Here is an 18,225-nt window from a genome sequence, read left to right on the forward strand (position 1 = left end):
GGGTGACTGATAACCAAAGATGTTTTCAGAAATTTACTAAGAAATGAATATAAAGTACTTATTTACCAGCACATACTCAAAAATGATCTACTCTGGTCAATCAGTGACCACACATTGGTTTCTAGAACGATGGTCAAAATGCAAAGAAAAAAATGCTTTTAATAACCATTTTCACCCTAACATCCCAAGTATCTGACAACAAAATTACAATAATTTCTTAATTAAATTCTTTCTACACATCATCTTACTTCTTTTCCTTCACTTGTTTCACATATTTTCCTCCTCCTCCTTCTCCTTTCCTTTACAGTTAGCTGATTGGTGGACAATTAAAAGAAAAATGCTTGATTGATTTGTGAGTTGCCATGACAACCTTGCTCTGCAGCTATTTTTTGACTGTAAGCTATAAATGATGCTTAAAACCCCACCACCACAAAACCAACTAACCCTTTCCATATAACTTTAACATTGTTAACCCTTTGGGTACCATCCACTTATAAATCTAGTAGTGTAATGAGTGAAAATTTTATTATTTACTTGTTCAACTGAAATCTGTTTTGCATTAACTTATAATGTTTTATGAATAAAAAGGTCCTGAGATAAAATCTGTTAGTAAAACTGGATACTGTAATAGTGAGTTTTGTATTCATATTTTACTGTATTCATAGATTATTCATTAACTTTTGCAATAATTATTTTAGTGTTTACAAATACATGTGCATTTTGGTTTTACATTTTAAAAATAATTTTATGCATGGAAGATGACTCAGAATCATCAAATTAATATGCTAACACATGTTGGTATTGAGAACATCTCTTTTTAGTCCTGTAGGCATAATAAATGCAGTTCCCAGCTTACAAACAGAATTACTAAATTTAAGAGTTGGAAAGTAACTAGGGAAAAATGAACTACTTCATTTTTAGATGAGAAAACCAAGAATATAAAAGAAATAAGACAGCAAATTTGTTAAATAACTAAGTCTAAAACCCAGATCTATTAACTATCAGCACTATTTTTGTTCAACTCTACCACGTTCTGATTTTTTTAAAAATCTGATGCTTTCTTGTTTCCTTGGACTGAAAAGTCTTGCAATACCTCAACAGCTCCTTCCTTCATTTTTGTACACAAAAGCTGTCTTCTTACATACAGATGTATGGAGCTTATATGTTTGAGGATACAGGCTTTTGCCCTCCATTATTTAACAATAATGAGCAATGTTGGCTTCCGATATTTTGAACTTTAGTTTATTGGCCTTTCTGAGAGGAACTGAGACAGATGGAAAGAGCTGAATTTCACTGATTTTTGCATGAACAAGGCAAAATAACAGTTGATCTGCACATTGAGAAAACTCTTAATATAGTTTTGTTATAAAAAAAAAGAAACCCTGCCTCTAATGGCAAGTGATCCTGCCTGATAGGTTTCCAAAAGGGGTTACGAGATTGTTGAATAACAGATGACTTTTCTTGCCAACTTGTCAAAAAGCCTTAAAATAATTCAGCAGCCAATGACCAATTTTCCAGTCTGAAAAGACCCAAGTAATCCAACATGGAGTTTGGGAGTCCTTAGTATTTGCTATAAAGGCATATTCTATTTAGTGTATTAACTGGTTCTGCAAAACCGCCGTGCTGGTGAAACATCATTATAGGGAGTACTATTTCCATGAGAATCAAATCATTATTATGAGATAACATTGTTGGTTGGCCAAAAATTCTACTATAAAAGGTTAAATTAGTCATTAACAGAAAACTGAGAAAGGGTAATCTTTATTACACCTTTCTTTAAAAACAATCTCTTCTTTCCCTTATTCCAGGGACAGAGGCTTTTCACCTAGCAGATGAGGTCAATAGAGATCCACCCTACACCTTCCACTTCACATCTGGAGTTGACAATTGTGTGTGTGTGTGTGTGTGTGTGTGTGTGTGTGTGTGTGTGTGTGCACACCCTCTTAACTATGCTGATTTCCTCCCCCTATTCCTCATCCCAGATGCCAGGCAAAGAATTGAAGGAAAAGCAGTAATAGTAATAACAATAGATCATTGTGTTATTCAGTTGTTTCAACCATGTCTAATGCTTCATGACTCCATTTGGGGTTTTCTTGGCAAAGATACTGGAGTGGTTTGCCATTTCCTCCTCCAACTCATTTTACAGATGAGGAAACTGAGGCAAATAAGGTTAAGTAACTTACCCAGAGTCATACAGCTAAGTGTCTGAGGCAGGATTTGAACTTAGGACTTGACTCCAGGCCCAGTGTTCTATCCACTGCATCACCTAGCTGCCCTGACATAAATGAATAACTATCAAAGGAGAATGAGGAGCATATAGATAGGTAGGAAAAAAACCAAGAGACAATACTGCCGGAAAAACTCAGAAAAGGAAGGGTATCTGGAAGAGAGTGGTCAACGCATATCAATCATTCCTTTGACTTCTATAGCATTTATACAACCTTGGCACTTAGCTAACTGGGCCTGATTATAGTTTATAATTATTTTTTGTACATTGTAATGTTTTGTCTCTCCAACCTTGTTACAAACTCCTTGAAAGCCAAGACTATGTTTTTTTTTTCTTTTGTATATCCCATAATACTTGGCATAATGCTCAGATAATAGGTGCTATGATCAATATAGACTTTTTTTGTTATAAATAAATACATATTTTTAAAAATACCTTGAAAATGTCTATTGACCAAACAAATGTTACTAGGTACCTTGTGTATTGATAGGCAAATCTTTGAAAGCATATTGGTCTGATGGGGAAAAATATCTCTTTTTGGTTAAAAATTGGAGATAAATATGATAAGATATGAGCAGCTAGGAGGTGCAGTGGATAAAGCACTAACTGGGTCACGAAGAATCAACTGAACAACAACATGATAAAGAACTGAACACTAAAAGAGTAATTCATTAGGTGAGATCTAGTCCTGTCTGGTTTAATTAAGCCCTCTGCTGTAGTAAATAACAAAAGGACTTCCTTTATCAAATTAGCTATTTTATATAGCCATGCATGTCTTGATGTCATGGTCAAAGAAATCAACAAGGAAAGGCAGGATCATTCAGCAGCTTAAGATAAATGAATAGGAAGCATTTTCATCAAAATAGTCATGATTTTTGAGTTTATTTCTGTCTTATCTGAAAATCAAGCACAGCCTTTTGTTCCTGAACGTTGTAAAAAGCTCAGTTAGATCGGTTTTTAAAATTTTGTTTTCTGCACAACTCTAGTCAAGAAGCTATAATTCTAGAGAACTCCCTGGGTCTGTCTTGGTGGGGAAGTCGATGTTCACAAAGAAAGGAGGATTCTCAAAGCATTTGTCTGCAAGGAACATTCTACCCTAGTACCTCTCTCTTCCTGTCTCTCGAAAACATTCAGAGCACCAGCTTCCTCCTTTGCTTTTGCATTTAAATCGCCCGTGCTTGGCAGCATGTTGCGCTCTTGGCAGGGCATGAATGAGCCCTCGCAGTTGGCTCTGGACTTCCTCAGTTTTGTCATCTGTGCTTGTCAGCACATAGATGGAAATGAAGGCCCCTTTGAGGTGGGTTGAAATAAACCTGGCATTGACTGGCCTCTGTCCCAGCAGGGGTGAAAATGCATCCTAGGGCCGAATAAAATTTTACTTCCCTGTCAAACCTTCTTTTTCCTCCTTCTCAACTCTGAACAACCATTGTTTCTATCCTGGTCATTCTTGGACACATCCCAGGACTAAGTCCCTCCAATTATTATCTTTTCTTCTGGGATTTTCTCTCTTCCTACATTTACCATCAGCATTTTGATCACCTGGTAGAGAATGTAGCCTGTTTAAAATGTTGAAAGTTTAGCAGACGAAGATTTGTAATAAATCATCTTACACTTTGCACTAAACTGTGAAATAGGCAAAGTAGGTCACCTTACTATCTCCCCTTTGTGAATTCTTCTTGCCATCTTAGTCGCTCATCTTCCTCCCTTAGGCGTTCGTGCAATAACAAATTACCCTTCCTACTCCCTAGTCACCTTCTACACCTTATCAGTTAGCTGATAAACCCTGAAGTTTCACTGGCAAATTAATTCAGTCAGTAAATTTGACTTTATTAAGCACCTCCTATGTGCCAGGCACATAGGGACTTGTTGAACACATCAAAATGTTAAAGATTGAAAATGGCTTTTTAAGTAAACACCCCTCTCAGAAGCACTTACATTTTTTAAAAGAAAGCCAAGCTTTAACCCAAGGACACAAATCTTTAATGGTGGAATTTCAGGCATTCTTCCCATGCCTGCTGGGAATGGTGATACATAGAGGCAAGAAAGCCTAAGTGTTCCTCAAATCACCTAAGTACTTGACTACTATATAAGTCATTGATAGGTAAAGCCAACCTTAGGTGTACAAATTTAAAAGCTTCTAGTCTCTAGACTACTACCTGTGCCCCTCCATGTCATATTCTTAGGCCTTTAATATGATTCTGGCTCCAATCAGAGATAAAATATGCCCATGACCATCTTCTGGAGTTACAATGCTGGTTCAGATAATAGTAATAGCTAATTCATAGAACTTTATGCAGACTTTTGATCCTCACAACAACCTTGTGAGGTAGGTACTATTTATTTTCAACATTTTCAGAGGAAGAAACTGACAGCACAGGGAAATTTGATTACTGGCCCAAGGTCACGCAGTTAATATATATCCAAGGTAGACTTCAAACTCGTGTTGTCCTTATTCTAAGGCTAGAACTCTTACCCACTGCACCATGCTACTCTTAATACTATTCTAATGCTGTATCCAAAGGTTCCACCTGGCAATATTTATTTGCCTCCTGTGTTGATAGTGTTTAGGCAGGGATTTAGTTTGGAGCACTAGCTCATCCTTCCTTGAGAGCCAGTGAATTGAAAACACTTGCCACTGTTTTCCTAGCAGTCTGGAGGAGCTGACTTAATTACCCAAGAGGATTATATATTGATACCTGAGTGCTACTTATCATGCTCATGGGCTACTAGGCTGGTATGCCAAAGCTTTAGCAAAGAATTCTCATGAAGTGTTAATCTGTTTAAAGGATGTGTTGTACCTCAAGTTGGAGTTGAAAGCAGCTAAGAAAAAAAAGTCAAAACTGCATTTTTTTTCACCTTCCATAATCTTAATATCTCATGTCTTCCAAGCTTTGTCCATTATGGATTCTTCCCTGTTTCCTTTTACACGTTGTAATGGAGTGATGTTCATATGTGCTGGTGATCAGCGCTGGATTAGGTTACAGGTTATATTTCTACTTAAGATTAAGGTGTATAGTTTATGGCCTTAGAAAATTATCATTTTTGCATAATGAAATGATTATTTTTGTTTTAAAGGGAACCAACTGCTCTTCCCCTAACACTCCCAAGGCCTTATTCTCCAGTTCCATCACCTCCACAGGCAAGACAGGACAATAGGTAAGCTAATAGGGACACCATGCTAAGTACTAAATGTTACTCTGCTTCATTCAAACCAGACTGTGATGTCTAGTGAAAGCATCCACTAATTTCCCACCAAAGCATATTCTGTTAGCTACTCTGCTGCCCCTAGAAACCCCACTTGGTAGCCTGGCATCCTGGGAATTTGTCCAATCTCTTCTGTAGGGGCTAACCTACCATATCCACGGATCAGTGAATTTACTTCCATATGGAAGGAATTACATTTCATATGGCTTGTTCTAACTTCATTGCCTATTTTAAGCTATCCATTCCTTCACCAGTGTCCTTAAAATGAAATTAGAACAACTCGCATATTTGAAATTGCTTTAATCACAGCAAGATAATTTAAGTGAAAGAACATGTAAAGGAAATGTTTCCTTTGTAATTAAGACACAGCCTCTGGAGGAAAAATAACTGTTGAAGATGGTTTCTTGAGAATCGGTAGAAAATATAAGAAGGCCAGGCAAATACATAGAAAAAGACCAAAGATAATCTTTGATCATAAATTGTTAAAAGAAACTCTGGTTTCTACATTTTAACTTTGCTGATTCCCATTTCATGCTTAATTTTGTGACTGTACTTGAAATATAAACCTATTTTGGCTGAAACAAAACTTTTCTCAATGCTTTTCTGGTAGAACTTTATTGAATGATGATTGATATAGGTTCTTCCTTTTCCATTTGGAGGCCCAGAAAGGCAAACAATACATTGTTTGCATATATAATTAAGTGTAGTTTAGCTCTGGTATAAAATCCTATGTCCACAATTCTATATTTACTTGGACATGAAATATGTTTTAATACTATGTTTTTTTAATGTAATTTTTGGAAATAGTTTAATGTAATTTCAGTGAGCACAAGATGGTAGTTCTAAAACCTAGCTATAAATTACTACTAAAGGAGGTCTGGCATAGAATTCATAACTTGATATTTCAAAAGAGCTACGATGTTATCAATGATGTTCCTTCAAATGATACAAATTGCAACCTCTTCATGTGTCCATAAATACTTAAATATTCAAATGGAACTATGATCTCATTGATTTGGGAATTCCTTCCTGTGGTGCAGATTGCAACCCATACATGATTCTGTGAATTGCTGTGGCCAAAAGCACCTCACTGACTTAAAATAAATATACAAGGTTAGCAAAATTCAAGTCTCTTGATAGGAACTCTAAATGCTCTCATTTCAGTTGGCAACCTCATAGCTTCTCTCTACTTCATATAAAGTTGTTCCATTATGATATCACTTGTCAAAACTTACCTTTGGTGGAGTTTTTAAGAAGCAAAAGGTTGCTGCTGGGCCACAGAGAAGCATCAGAGCTGACCTTCATTGAAAGTATAGACTTGATGTGGTCATGGAATGTTAGACCAGGAATGCACCTTTGAGACCATTTCATGTAACTCTCTTGTCATACAAAGACCCAGAGAATTGAAACTAAGATCCAGACAATTGAAATTGTTTGCAATATAAGTAATTGTTTATTCCATTCAGCTGAATCATTCCTGAATAAAGCCATTTTAACTTGTTGGAAACAAATGAATGGTTTTAATTCAGTCATATGGTGGCTACCTATTATTGCTGATGTATTCTGGTTTTACATTATTTAAAGAAAACAAGATCTGGATGACATCACCAAAGCGGATGCTGGTAAAAATGACAAAGGGTAAGATCCTCGGAATCCATTAGTTTTTTATTTTCCCTCAATGCTTAGTGAAAGCATGTTTAATGTGTTACATTAGGAGTTTCTATTATTATCAAAATCCCAGTGCCTCTCATTGTAAATTATTCTGAGGGAAAGCATTTATCTCCCAATACAAATATCTCCATAGTAGATGAAATTGGCATTTGACCTTAAATAGATGCTAATTGTACTTGTTTTACTTTCTCTAAACAATCTTCTTTTGTTACTTCAGACACTCCCATGCCTTCAACAATTTTATTTTAATTTTTTTTTAAAGCCAACCCCACAACTTCAAATCCAAGCAGAAATTTCCATCTTCAGACTCGACTTCAGCATGTTGTCTCTGAACCAAGTTCCAAACACAGTACAGGGATTATACAGAGATCCAAACAAGATTGGCCACTAACGTAGAACTAAAATAAAATAAATGAAATGACCAGCTGAGACACAATATATGAATGGCTTATTCATGAGACTTGGGTGACTCCCAAAACCCACTTTTTGAATGTAAACTAAAGTGTAAATAGTTTTTTAAAAGGTGTAAACTACTCAATTATATTATATTTTTCCCAGATAATTTTGTCTTAATAGAAGGGTGATGAGTGGTCTGCATGGAATCTAGCAAAAGAAGAGCCAGAAGACAAACTTCTTTTTCAATGTTTATTCCAGTTTCAGTCCACTATCCAAAGCTCTCACTGTCTCTTGACTGTCCTGCTGCAATCCACTCTGCATACCTACCACATTACTCTTCCTAAAGCAAAGTTTTAACCATGTCATTACTCTCCTTAGACTCTTTCCAAGGCTTCCATTGCCTATGGAAAAAAGAGTTCAATCTTATCGGCCAGGTTTTCAAGACCTCCAATGAGATAGGGCACTGGATTTGGTATAAGGAATGTTTGGGTTCAAATCCCGTCTCAGACACTTATTAGCTGTATAACCCGGGGCAAATCACCTAACTTCTCTGTTTCAGTTTCCTCATCTGTAGAATGAGGGGGGTGGCCTTTCTGGTCTCTAAGTCTATGATTCTATGATCTGGCCCCAACTTACCATTTAGGTGATAATTCCAGCCACTTTGCTACTGCTCTTTCTTCATTCTCTTCTATCTCTTTACTCAGAGTGAAATTATCATTATGCTTAATTAACCACTAAGGGCTTCATCATGATCTGTGTTGTTCAGTTGTTTCAGCTATGTGCCACTTTTTGTGACCTCATTTGGGTTTTTCTTGGCAAAGATATTGGAGTGGTTTACCATTTCCATTCATTTTACAGATGAGAAAACAGGGTTAAGTGACTTGGACAGGGTCACATAGCTAGTAAGTGTCTGAGGCCAGATTTGAACTCAGGAAGATGAATCTTCTTGACTCTAGGCCTGGCACTTTATCCATCACACTACCTAGTTGCTCAATTTCATTTTGAGACAGAGAGAGAGAAAGAGATAGAGATAGGTAGAGAGAGAGAGAGAGAGAGAGAGAGAGAGAGAGAGAGAGAGAGAGGGAGAGAGAGAGAGAGAGAGACAGAGAGACAGAGAGAGAGACAGAGAGAGACAGAGACAGAGACAGAGACAGACAGACACACAGACACACAGAGAGAGACAGAGACAAAGTGACAGAGACAGAGATGGAGACAGACAGACAGAGAGAGATCTTGGCAGTCTTGTCCAGATCTATAGCAGCATAATCATAAAGAACAAGGAGTAAGATTTATAGAGCTTCTATGTTTCATCTTTCCCCAGCTGATACAGAAAGATTCAACAATTTAGATGTTAGTCAGTAGAATTTAAAGTAAGGAAAAATAACAATGGAGTAGTGTGTCAGGGGAATGGATATCATTTGTTCTGAACAAGCATACAGTGGTAATCAAATTTATGACAGGGGCAGCAGCTTTGGCTCTTCTTTTGTTTGTTCTCAGTCATCAATCCCACCATTGAACAAATAATACACTTTAAAGGATTCAATTCTGTGGCGGTTTCTAAATTACCATATTGTCAAAGGCATGAAAGGATCTGCTTAGACTGTTATACTATTGTACCAGGCACCTTTCTAGTGCAAGAACAATTCAGCAAACAGAGGTGAAGGGACTCAAGGAGCCCCTGGAATCCCCCTATTCAAGGTCAACTCTGGGATGCAGCTATGATGAAACCCACTTCCCCCATTACATTTATATGCATCAAAATGGCAGTCACTTGGTCTGAAAGCAAGCTTTATGATAAGTTCATGCTACTTTATAAATATACATTTTTTGTTAAGTAAATGATCACCTGGGATTAGGATGGATAAGGAGAAAACAAACTGAAAAATGTGAGAGACAACTTGGTGTTGATAGAGCTCTGGGGAATCAATTGTGGACCAAGGTTAGAGGACAGATGATATGGGTGAGGAAAAGAGATATGAAGAGCCATAAAGGATGAGTTGTTAATAAAATATGGGGGTAGGAAAAACATTTTTGTAGATTTTTAACCTAGGATGGACATCTAGTGAAAAGAAACCACTTCAAAAGGTTCTGGGTTTGGGATCCTGCACAGTATAGAGCTATCCACTCCTGGTATCAGGGAGAAAGCAGCTTCAGCCTTAATTCAAGATTTATCTCTAGAGAAACAATCAGAAAGGACTTCATTTTCTAAGAGAATTGGTTACTCAGAAGCAGAGTTCAAAGGGCTTGAAGTAGACCAGTAGAGAAGGCCAAGAGTGCTGGTAAATGTTTAACAACCTATCCCCCCCCCACCACCCAATCCCCACCAAATGTTCCCACAACATACTTTCAACTCTGTATTATTAACATTTTCTCCACCACTTTCTAAAGTTTGGATAATCAACCAAACAATAAATCAAGCTCTGATTTGTAGTATTTGCTAATTTCTGTGGTGTAAATGCTTTCATTGAAAATTTAACCGTTGGTTTTTGCAAGCCAGCTCAAGTTGGCTCCAGCACACCACTGGACAAAGCCTCAGAACAATCAACAAATGTCGAAAATACTATTCCTCCTGAAAATAGATGTAGTTTTCTGTTTAATTTGTCTGCCTTAATGTAGCTTGTAAAGAGGAAGTGTGACATAATGGATAGAGGGCTGGCCCAGGAGTCAGAATAACCTGGATTCAAGTCCTATCTCTGAAATATACCAACTCTGTGATTCTGGACAAGTCACTTAAACGAAGTGCCCCAGGAAAATCTCTAAATCAAACAACCAGTCAACAAGCATTTATTAAGTGTACCAGGCACCTTGTTAAAACTGTAAATGGCAGAATATTTTCCAGTCTGGGTTAGTAAAGAGTCCACTACATGGATGAAACATCAGATTTAGTAAAAAAAAAAATGCAACTTGTTCCAAGATTTCTTGATTTCTTATGTTTTGGTAAAGAAGTTTCTTGTGCTGTAGCTGTAAATGTAATGATGACTTACTGAAGAAAAAGAGTATGAAACAGACGTAAGGGGAAAAGCTTTGGGCTTAAAAGATCAAAGTATAGAGATAATAATCCCCCTAGTTCCTTATGTGGTAACAGCAGACAAGAGCAGTGACGAATATAAGAGCCTACTGTTGGGTTTTGTTATACGGCTGTAATAGTCAGGGGCCATTCCCAATAGTTTAAATTATTTAAATCTCCCTTTCTTCTTTCCTTCTTCCCTCCTTCCTTCTTTCCTCCCTTAATCTCTTCTCCCTTCCTCCCTTCTTTCCTTCCTCTCTCCCTCCCTCCCTGCCTTCCACTTTGGAAGGGAGATTTAGGAAGGATAGAGTAGCAAAATAAGAAAAGGAAAGAAAAGGGGGCCATTGAGGCAATTTTCTTTTTTTAAAGAAGAAAAAAGAAGGAAAATCAGAAAGAAGTCCAGGCAAGCAGGACAGCTTTGAAAGCTACATATTGAACTTATATCCTTAAACAGAAAACCAAACTCGCATATGAGATCTGCAATTCCATGAACAGCTCTCCTTTTTGGTTCTGCTGTCAGTGGAAGTGACTGTTTTGTTTACTATCTGTCAAGTATCAATTTATCGGCAAATAATAAAAATGTTTTTTAAAAAAATAATTAAGTTCTTGGAGGTGCCTTTAAGATTAGCTCATTGTTTCCTGCCTGAAATGAGCTTGGTTTCTGATTAGACTTAGTCACCTTGAACTGAATCTGTTAATCACAGCTGAATTTTCTGGAATCAATGCCAATTTTAAGAAAGAAGACAGTTATTCAGCCTCCTCAGGTCAGAATTTTCCCGACTACTTTCAGAGACTTCTTACAGTTAGTTCTCTAAAGTGTTCTATATTGAGATGCTTTCCCAGCTAAAGAAACTAAAATATCAATTTACTTTATCTCTGTTTCACTTTACCTTCATAGAAAATCCTTAGAGGTGATGAGTGAAGGTAAAATAAATCTTCATTGTTGTTACCTTATTATGAGAACCTTTCATATCCATAGAAAGAGATTTAGACAAGAGAGTAAATTGCCATTGTTTACTTATTTGTAATTATCTTTTCGAAGGGTCATCTGGAAAATCTAAAGCATTATGTTTTTGTTGGAATTTTCCCTTTATAGATTATAAATTGATTGAATAGTTCCAGTAAATTGAATTCACAATTAGACCTAGTTTGTTGTTGGGTAGATTTTCATTGATGGTGGATTTCTTTTTTTTCCCAGAAGTCAAGACTTGGATAATCTCATCAAAATGAACAAAAACATGAATAGGTAAGATTTAAAAGAGCTTGGGTTTTTTTTGTTTTTTTTTTTAAACAGAATCCATTGTGGCTCTTTATGTGAGATTTGTGTGTCAGTATAATGGGAAATGCACTGGCTCTAAGAAAAGCAACCTACAAATACCTTAATAGCAGCCATGTATGCGAAAATCTAAAAGAGCTATTGATTTGGAATATCAAAAGCATATGTAGCTTTAAAAAAAATCTAGGATTACTAAGTATAGATTTTTTTATTGTGTTTGTTTATTGTTATGGAGTTGAAGGTGAAGACTGTAAATATCTTTTCCCATTAACATATATGTCTGGCTTGGTTTGGTAAATGGGCACTGTTGCCACTGTAGATCAGACTCTAACAGAACATTTATTATTTCAATAAGTATTATCTGCCTATTTTGTTTTTTAAATTTTAATTGAACTTCAGTTTAAGCCATTTTTTTTATACCATGGGAATTTCCCATCGTATGCTCTACCTATGGAATCTTCCCTTATAACAAAGTTAAGAAGTTAAGCAAAATTGATCAACAAAACAGCTGGGATAGCATATATAACATTCTATACCTGTGGTCCCCCAACCAACTCTGATATTTGTCACCTGCATGACCTTGGACAAGTGGTTTCACTCTTCAAGGACACCTTTTCTTCATCTCTAAGATAAGCAGTTGAGCCGGATGATGTACAAGACCTTTCAGCTCTAAATCTATCCTTTGACACCTAGTTATCTCTCTTCTAAGATGAGTTAAATATGTTTCCTCACCTATCCAATAGTATGAAGATTGGTTATTGCAATTAATCTGAGTTCAGTTGCCTTTTAGTCTTATTGTCATTTGTATTATTGCAACCATTTTGTGTATTATTTCCTGGTTCTGTATCTCTTACCCTAAATGTTATGAGGCAGTAGTGAATGATTTAATTTGTGTTCAATGTTAACTTTCAAGAATTTAGCAAGAATATGCTAAAATAACTTTTAGCGTACAGAATTAGAATGAATGAATGAGAAAAGTGCAAAGCAAACTTTAAAAATGTTAACCAAAACAAAAAGGCAGTTTTAATAAAAGCAAAGCAGAAAAATAAAGTATTGAGCTAGGGATTAGCAATTAATTAGTAGGTTTGGATTCTAGTCCCAGTTCTGCTACTAATTAGCTGTGGGACCTGGAATAAGTGACAACCTTCTTGAGCTTCAGTCTGAAGCTCAATACATTCAAGGATTGCTGTACCATGGTCTTTAGAAATTGTTAGTTGGGCCATTTATTCCAAACTGATTTTAATCTTCAATCTCTTGAATTTAATGTTATTGCCAAATTAAGTGACTATGCTACCATTGACTATAGGTTGATGTATGTGTGTGTGTGTGTGTGTGTGTGTGTGTGTGTGTGTGTGTGTTTATATTTATGTTTAAAGGAACCAAGGCTTGGATGGCATTTTCAGAACAAATCCTAAGGCAGAACAAACTGATAAAAAGTAAGACTTGATTTATCTCTTAATTTAGATATATTATCATCCAGACAGTTTCTTTCAGTCCTGTAATCTTTAATTAAAGGGGAATTTTGTTTCCTGGCATAGAAATACTAAAAGGATACTGTAGATTTAAAAGACTTATTCATTTATTTGTGGTGTGATTATGTTTCTTTAGAAACTTTCCTCCTCAGATCTCATATGACACTTCTTTTTTTTTTAACCCTCTTATGTGATAATATATATTACAGCTATCTAAGTCAGTATTTTATCTCCTTAAAATACAAGCTCCATGCAAACTAGATATTAGTTATATATAATGAACACTAATGGGTCAGTCCAGTGAACTAAATATAGTTAGGATCTGCAGGGCATTTTTCTGTTGGGGAACCCTCCCCCTTTCCCTATCCCTTCCCCCACTCTACACATACGCAGCATTGTTGATCACTCTTTTATTCTACATCCTATTTAGTGAACTATTTTTCTTATATTGTGTATTTGGATCTGGTTGTTTACATTGCAACTGATTTTTGAATCCTCAGCACTTAGCATAGTGCCTAGCACACAGTAGGTACTTAACAAATATTTATTGATTGACTGACTTTGTAATTGGTCCTGTCATATCACCTGTTATTTTTTTGTTTCCCCAACCATATCTCTAAGCTCCTTAAGGGCAAATAAAGAGAGGCAATAGGAAGAACACTACATTTGGAGTCTGAGAACCTGGGTTCAAATTCCAGATTATTTATTTACCTATGTAACCCTTGGGCAAGTCACCAATTCTCAAGTGAAATGAAGTTTCACCTCTTTGGCCTGAAGTTTCTTATTTGAACAATTAAGGAGTTGGAGTATATAACCTCTGAGTTCTCTTCCAGCTCTAAAGCTGTAGTCTAATTAGCTCTGGGCAGAAACTTAGGAAAGCTAGGCCCTGTTCCTGGGTCTCTAACATATTTGTAAGACCTGAGGCATGCCACTCAAACTTTCCAGGTCTCTGTTTTCTCATTTTTAAGTGTGGAAGTTGGAAGAGATTTTTTTTTTAAATTTAGAGTCCCTTCTAACTCTAAAGTTGCATGTCTTGTATCATTTTATACCCCCTGCCAACCCCACCAAAACCCTGAATAAAGTGGTCAGTAAATGATTATTACATAATCTGACATAATTTATATCCTAGACTGTTAATTGATATAATGGACAGTGATTTTTATTAATTTTTTTCATGTTTAAAGAAACCAGGAGCTTGATAATCTCATTAAAGTCAACCCCAGAAGTGACAAAAATGGCAAAGGGTAAGAATGGATGAGTTTTCTATTAGTTTGGTTATTGCATTTTTCATATTGACTATTTACTTGTATTTTTATCAGTCAGTAAACAATTTTATCATCATAATTGTTGCTGTCATTTTTAAAAACCTATGGACATTGGAATACTGTTTGTGTTCAAATTGACCTTGCCAGACATAGCTTGTCTCCATCTCTAGGAATTAAAGCCCTTAATGAGGATGGAGACAATGTGAAAACAAACAAAAACCCACACATACATGAACAAGAGCATTTGTACAAATGTTAAAAGGATCTATTGTAATTATGTTAAATAGAAGTGCAAACAAGGTTAAAGATTAACTGTGTCTAATGGAAAGAAATAGGTTGTTAAGGCAATTTCATTTTCAGATAGGGTAGGTTATCCTATCTTCTACTTATAGTTCAGCAAAGTTCATGGGAGGGGTCAGATTTCAAGAATTTGAATGACATAATACCAAGTCTTTGAGAGAAGAAAGATATTGCAAGAATATGGTGAGAATAGAACAGGTGCGCAAAAAGAGAGATATGTAAGTAACAGAATTGGTCGTATGGAGAGATGAGAAAAGTGATATTGATATCACTTGACTAGATATTTAGTGGGACTTGAATTAGGAATTAGTCACTTAGTTCAGTTCCCATGTGTCAATGAAAAACATTATAAAGTTAAAAGAATAAAATGTGAAATGGACAAAGTAACAAATTGAGTGTAATAGCTATTCATTAGTAAAGTTCCTCTTATGTAGTTAATACCTGATACATGTTTGTTGAATGAATGAAATCACTTTTATTTTTTATATTTAAAGAAATGAAAATCTTGACAATATGATTAAAGTGAAGGCCAGGATTGATGAAAGTGGCAAAGGGTAAGAATCAATCAATAATGTGATTTTGTGGGATTATCTTTCATATTGACTGTTTTTAAGCATTAGGCATATGAAGATTCTGTCATTTGGTATAAAAATTTATGTGTATATGCAATAGAGAAATATGAGGTTTTTCATTTATCAAAGTTCAGTCATGATGGACATAAAAGTTTCAGTTTCTACTTAGCTATTCAATATTGCTACACTTGAACTATTCATAAGAAATGTCTTTTTCTGAATTTTTGAAAAAATTCAGTTTTAAAATCATAGTTCTTTTCTCATGATATCACTGATTTGAATTATTTTCATGTTTAAATTTAGAAACCAAAACCTTGACAAACTCATCAAGGACAAAGATGACAAAGGGTAAGGCTTGGTGATGAATTCACTTCTAAATTGATTCATTTAAATTGCTGGATATTAGTTGCTGGAGGAGATTTTCAGCACAGCGCTTTTAGACTGTTGCCAGTTCTGTACAGTGAACAGCAAAGACAATTCAATGAATTAAGTATTTCAAAGGACAATAGGATTTTTTGGTTTTGGGAGCACTCATAGGCGTTATTCAATAAGTCTGGCAACCAGAACAACACTGCAAAAGAGGTTTAGGGGAAGCAATGGCGGGGGAGGGGAGTGAGAGAATCAAGGAGAAACCATAAAGTTGGGGAAGAAAGAGAATGCTGGACAGGAATATTAGCTCAGGGGTCAGTGACTGGTACACAAGGAAACCTCTGCTAGATAGGCCCCTTTAGGGTACAGCCATGCCAGGGATCACCTAGAGTATAGATATTGGGGAAAGTAAGCATATCATCTGGTACCTTCCTATTTATACTAATTAATATTGTTTGGTACTAAATTCAGTGGTTTCTACCAGCTAACGGGTTACAGGTACTTCCTGTAAATTTTGACACCCCAAGCAAAGCCCCAATTACCTCTGCCTTATTGTAGCTCTGGAAACATCTGATCACTTAATGGGTCAAGAGGCTCTCCTGAATGCTGCTGACAAAAGTTAAATGACGTAACAACACTAACTTGACATATTTTTTTTCTTGATATCTTTAAAGAAACCAAGGACTTGACAACCTAATTAAAGTGAATCACACAACAGACAGTAATGACAAAAAGTAAGACTCCTAATTTGTTGGGATTATTTCCTAGGTCAATATCTTTGCTTTTTTCATTTCATATCATCGTTTTGTGTCTTGGTTTCCTCAAATGAAAAAACTAGCTACCTCACAGAATTGTTGTGGGAAAAGTGCTTATACTTGAAAGTACTATATCTGTCAATAAATATTTATTAAACACCTACTATGCACCTGGCATTGTGCTAAGCACTGGAGATACAAAAAGAAGCAAAAAAAAAAATCCTGCTGTCAAGTAGCTCAAAATCGAATAGGAGAAACAAGAAGCAAACAAATACATACAGATAAGCTATTTATTGGATAAATACAAAATAATTAAGAGAAGGAAGTTACTAGAATTAAAATGGCTTGGGAAAAGCTTCCTGTAGAAGATGGGGTTTTAGCTGGGACTTGAAGGAAGACAGGGAAGCCAGTACGCAGAGATAAGGAGGGTAGAAATGGGCATGGGGGGCAGCAGAAAAAAAATGTCCAAATGGAACAGCAAGGAGGCCAGTGTCACTAGATCAAAGAATACATGGTGAGGAATAAAGTATAAGAAGACTAGAGAAGTAGGAGGGGACTTAGTACTTCATGTGAGTTATCATTTTTATTGTTGTTGTTTGTCCTTCGTTCTGGAAGAGAATCATGACATGACAGGGAGAAGATGCCATGACATGCAAGTGAACTGGATTTAAGTGAAGGAGGGCTATGCAAAGTCACTGGCTTCACTTTCTCCTTTAGAGCTATCTGGGTCCAGTGGCAAGATATAGATCAGGATGACTGGAGGTGGCCCCAGATGCAGGGGAGACCTTGGCCTTTTTAAGTTAAGGTCTTTCCCAGGTCTCAATTTGTCTGAGGCAATGCCCATTCAGTGATTGAGGCTAGGTAAAAATGAGGCAAAAAATGGCCTCTTTTACCTAATCAAAAAAATAAAATCAATCTGAGAGGGAAAGACTCTCAGGGTTTCTGGCCAAAACAAAAACAATCACTATTTACACTCACTCTGAGCCATCAGAATCCAAACAAGAACCAAGTAAAGCTTGGTCTGGGAGCCATTGTTGGCCAATCAATGAGAGCCAGAGTGATTTGGGTTTAAGGTGTGGTCCATAAAAAAGAAATCTAGCCCACAGACCCCAAGATATCTTGCTAGGTTTCAGCAACCAAAATTTATATTTCTTTGGGTAGAACACCTTCAGGTAAGGGTATGACTCCCTATGTGGACAGAGAGAGAGAGAGGAGAAAAAGGAAGGAAGGGAAGAAGGGAGGGAAGGAGGGAAGGAGGGAGGGAGGAAAGGAAGGAAGGAAGAGGAAATGTAGTGGGGGAAAATCAGCCTCAGAGCCAGGAAGACTTGGGTTCAAGTCCTGCCAAATATTGAATGTATGACTCTGGGGAAATCATTTGACCTAAGGACCCCAGGCAAATTTTAAGATTCTTTAAGCAACAGGGAAAGGTGCTGACTTACATTGGTAGAAGGACTTTACTAATCAAGAAATTCCCAATAGCACTATTTTTCTTAGCCACAATTATTCTTTCTTCTGATACACAAAGCTAGACAGACATGCCAGGTATTGTACACATAATGTACATTAAATAAGACCATGTAATAACAATTGAGGCAATTAGGTGGCATGGTGGATAGAGTGTCAGGCCTGGAGACAGGAAGACCTGAGTTCAAATGCGGTATGACCCAAAGCAAATAACCTTGTTTCCTCAGTTTCCTCATCTGTAAAATGA

General features: G+C 36.4%; 1 protein-coding gene across 20 annotated transcripts in view; it reads left to right on the forward strand.

Moving 5' to 3' along the window:
• The window catches only part of SCEL (sciellin), a 152,663-nt gene that overhangs the window by 79,723 nt on the left and 54,715 nt on the right, over positions 1 to 18,225 (forward strand). For 13 of the 20 annotated variants that reach the window (XM_078147216.1, XM_078147214.1, XM_078147212.1 and 10 more), the window contains 8 exons: positions 5,303 to 5,383; positions 7,016 to 7,069; positions 11,704 to 11,751; positions 13,158 to 13,217; positions 14,438 to 14,497; positions 15,313 to 15,372; positions 15,694 to 15,738; positions 16,434 to 16,493. In XM_078147216.1, the coding sequence (XP_078003342.1) occupies positions 5,303 to 5,383; positions 7,016 to 7,069; positions 11,704 to 11,751; positions 13,158 to 13,217; positions 14,438 to 14,497; positions 15,313 to 15,372; positions 15,694 to 15,738; positions 16,434 to 16,493 (468 nt within the window). The remainder of the gene's footprint in view (positions 1 to 5,302; positions 5,384 to 7,015; positions 7,070 to 11,703; positions 11,752 to 13,157; positions 13,218 to 14,437; positions 14,498 to 15,312; positions 15,373 to 15,693; positions 15,739 to 16,433; positions 16,494 to 18,225) is intronic. The other 7 variants (XM_020973294.2, XM_020973301.2, XM_020973298.2 and 4 more) reach the window with 5 other exon arrangements.

This window comes from Phascolarctos cinereus, unplaced genomic scaffold, assembly GCF_003287225.1.
Source record: "Phascolarctos cinereus isolate Bilbo 61053 unplaced genomic scaffold, phaCin_HiC Scaffold_7;HRSCAF=346, whole genome shotgun sequence".
Lineage (NCBI taxonomy): Eukaryota > Metazoa > Chordata > Mammalia > Diprotodontia > Phascolarctidae > Phascolarctos > Phascolarctos cinereus.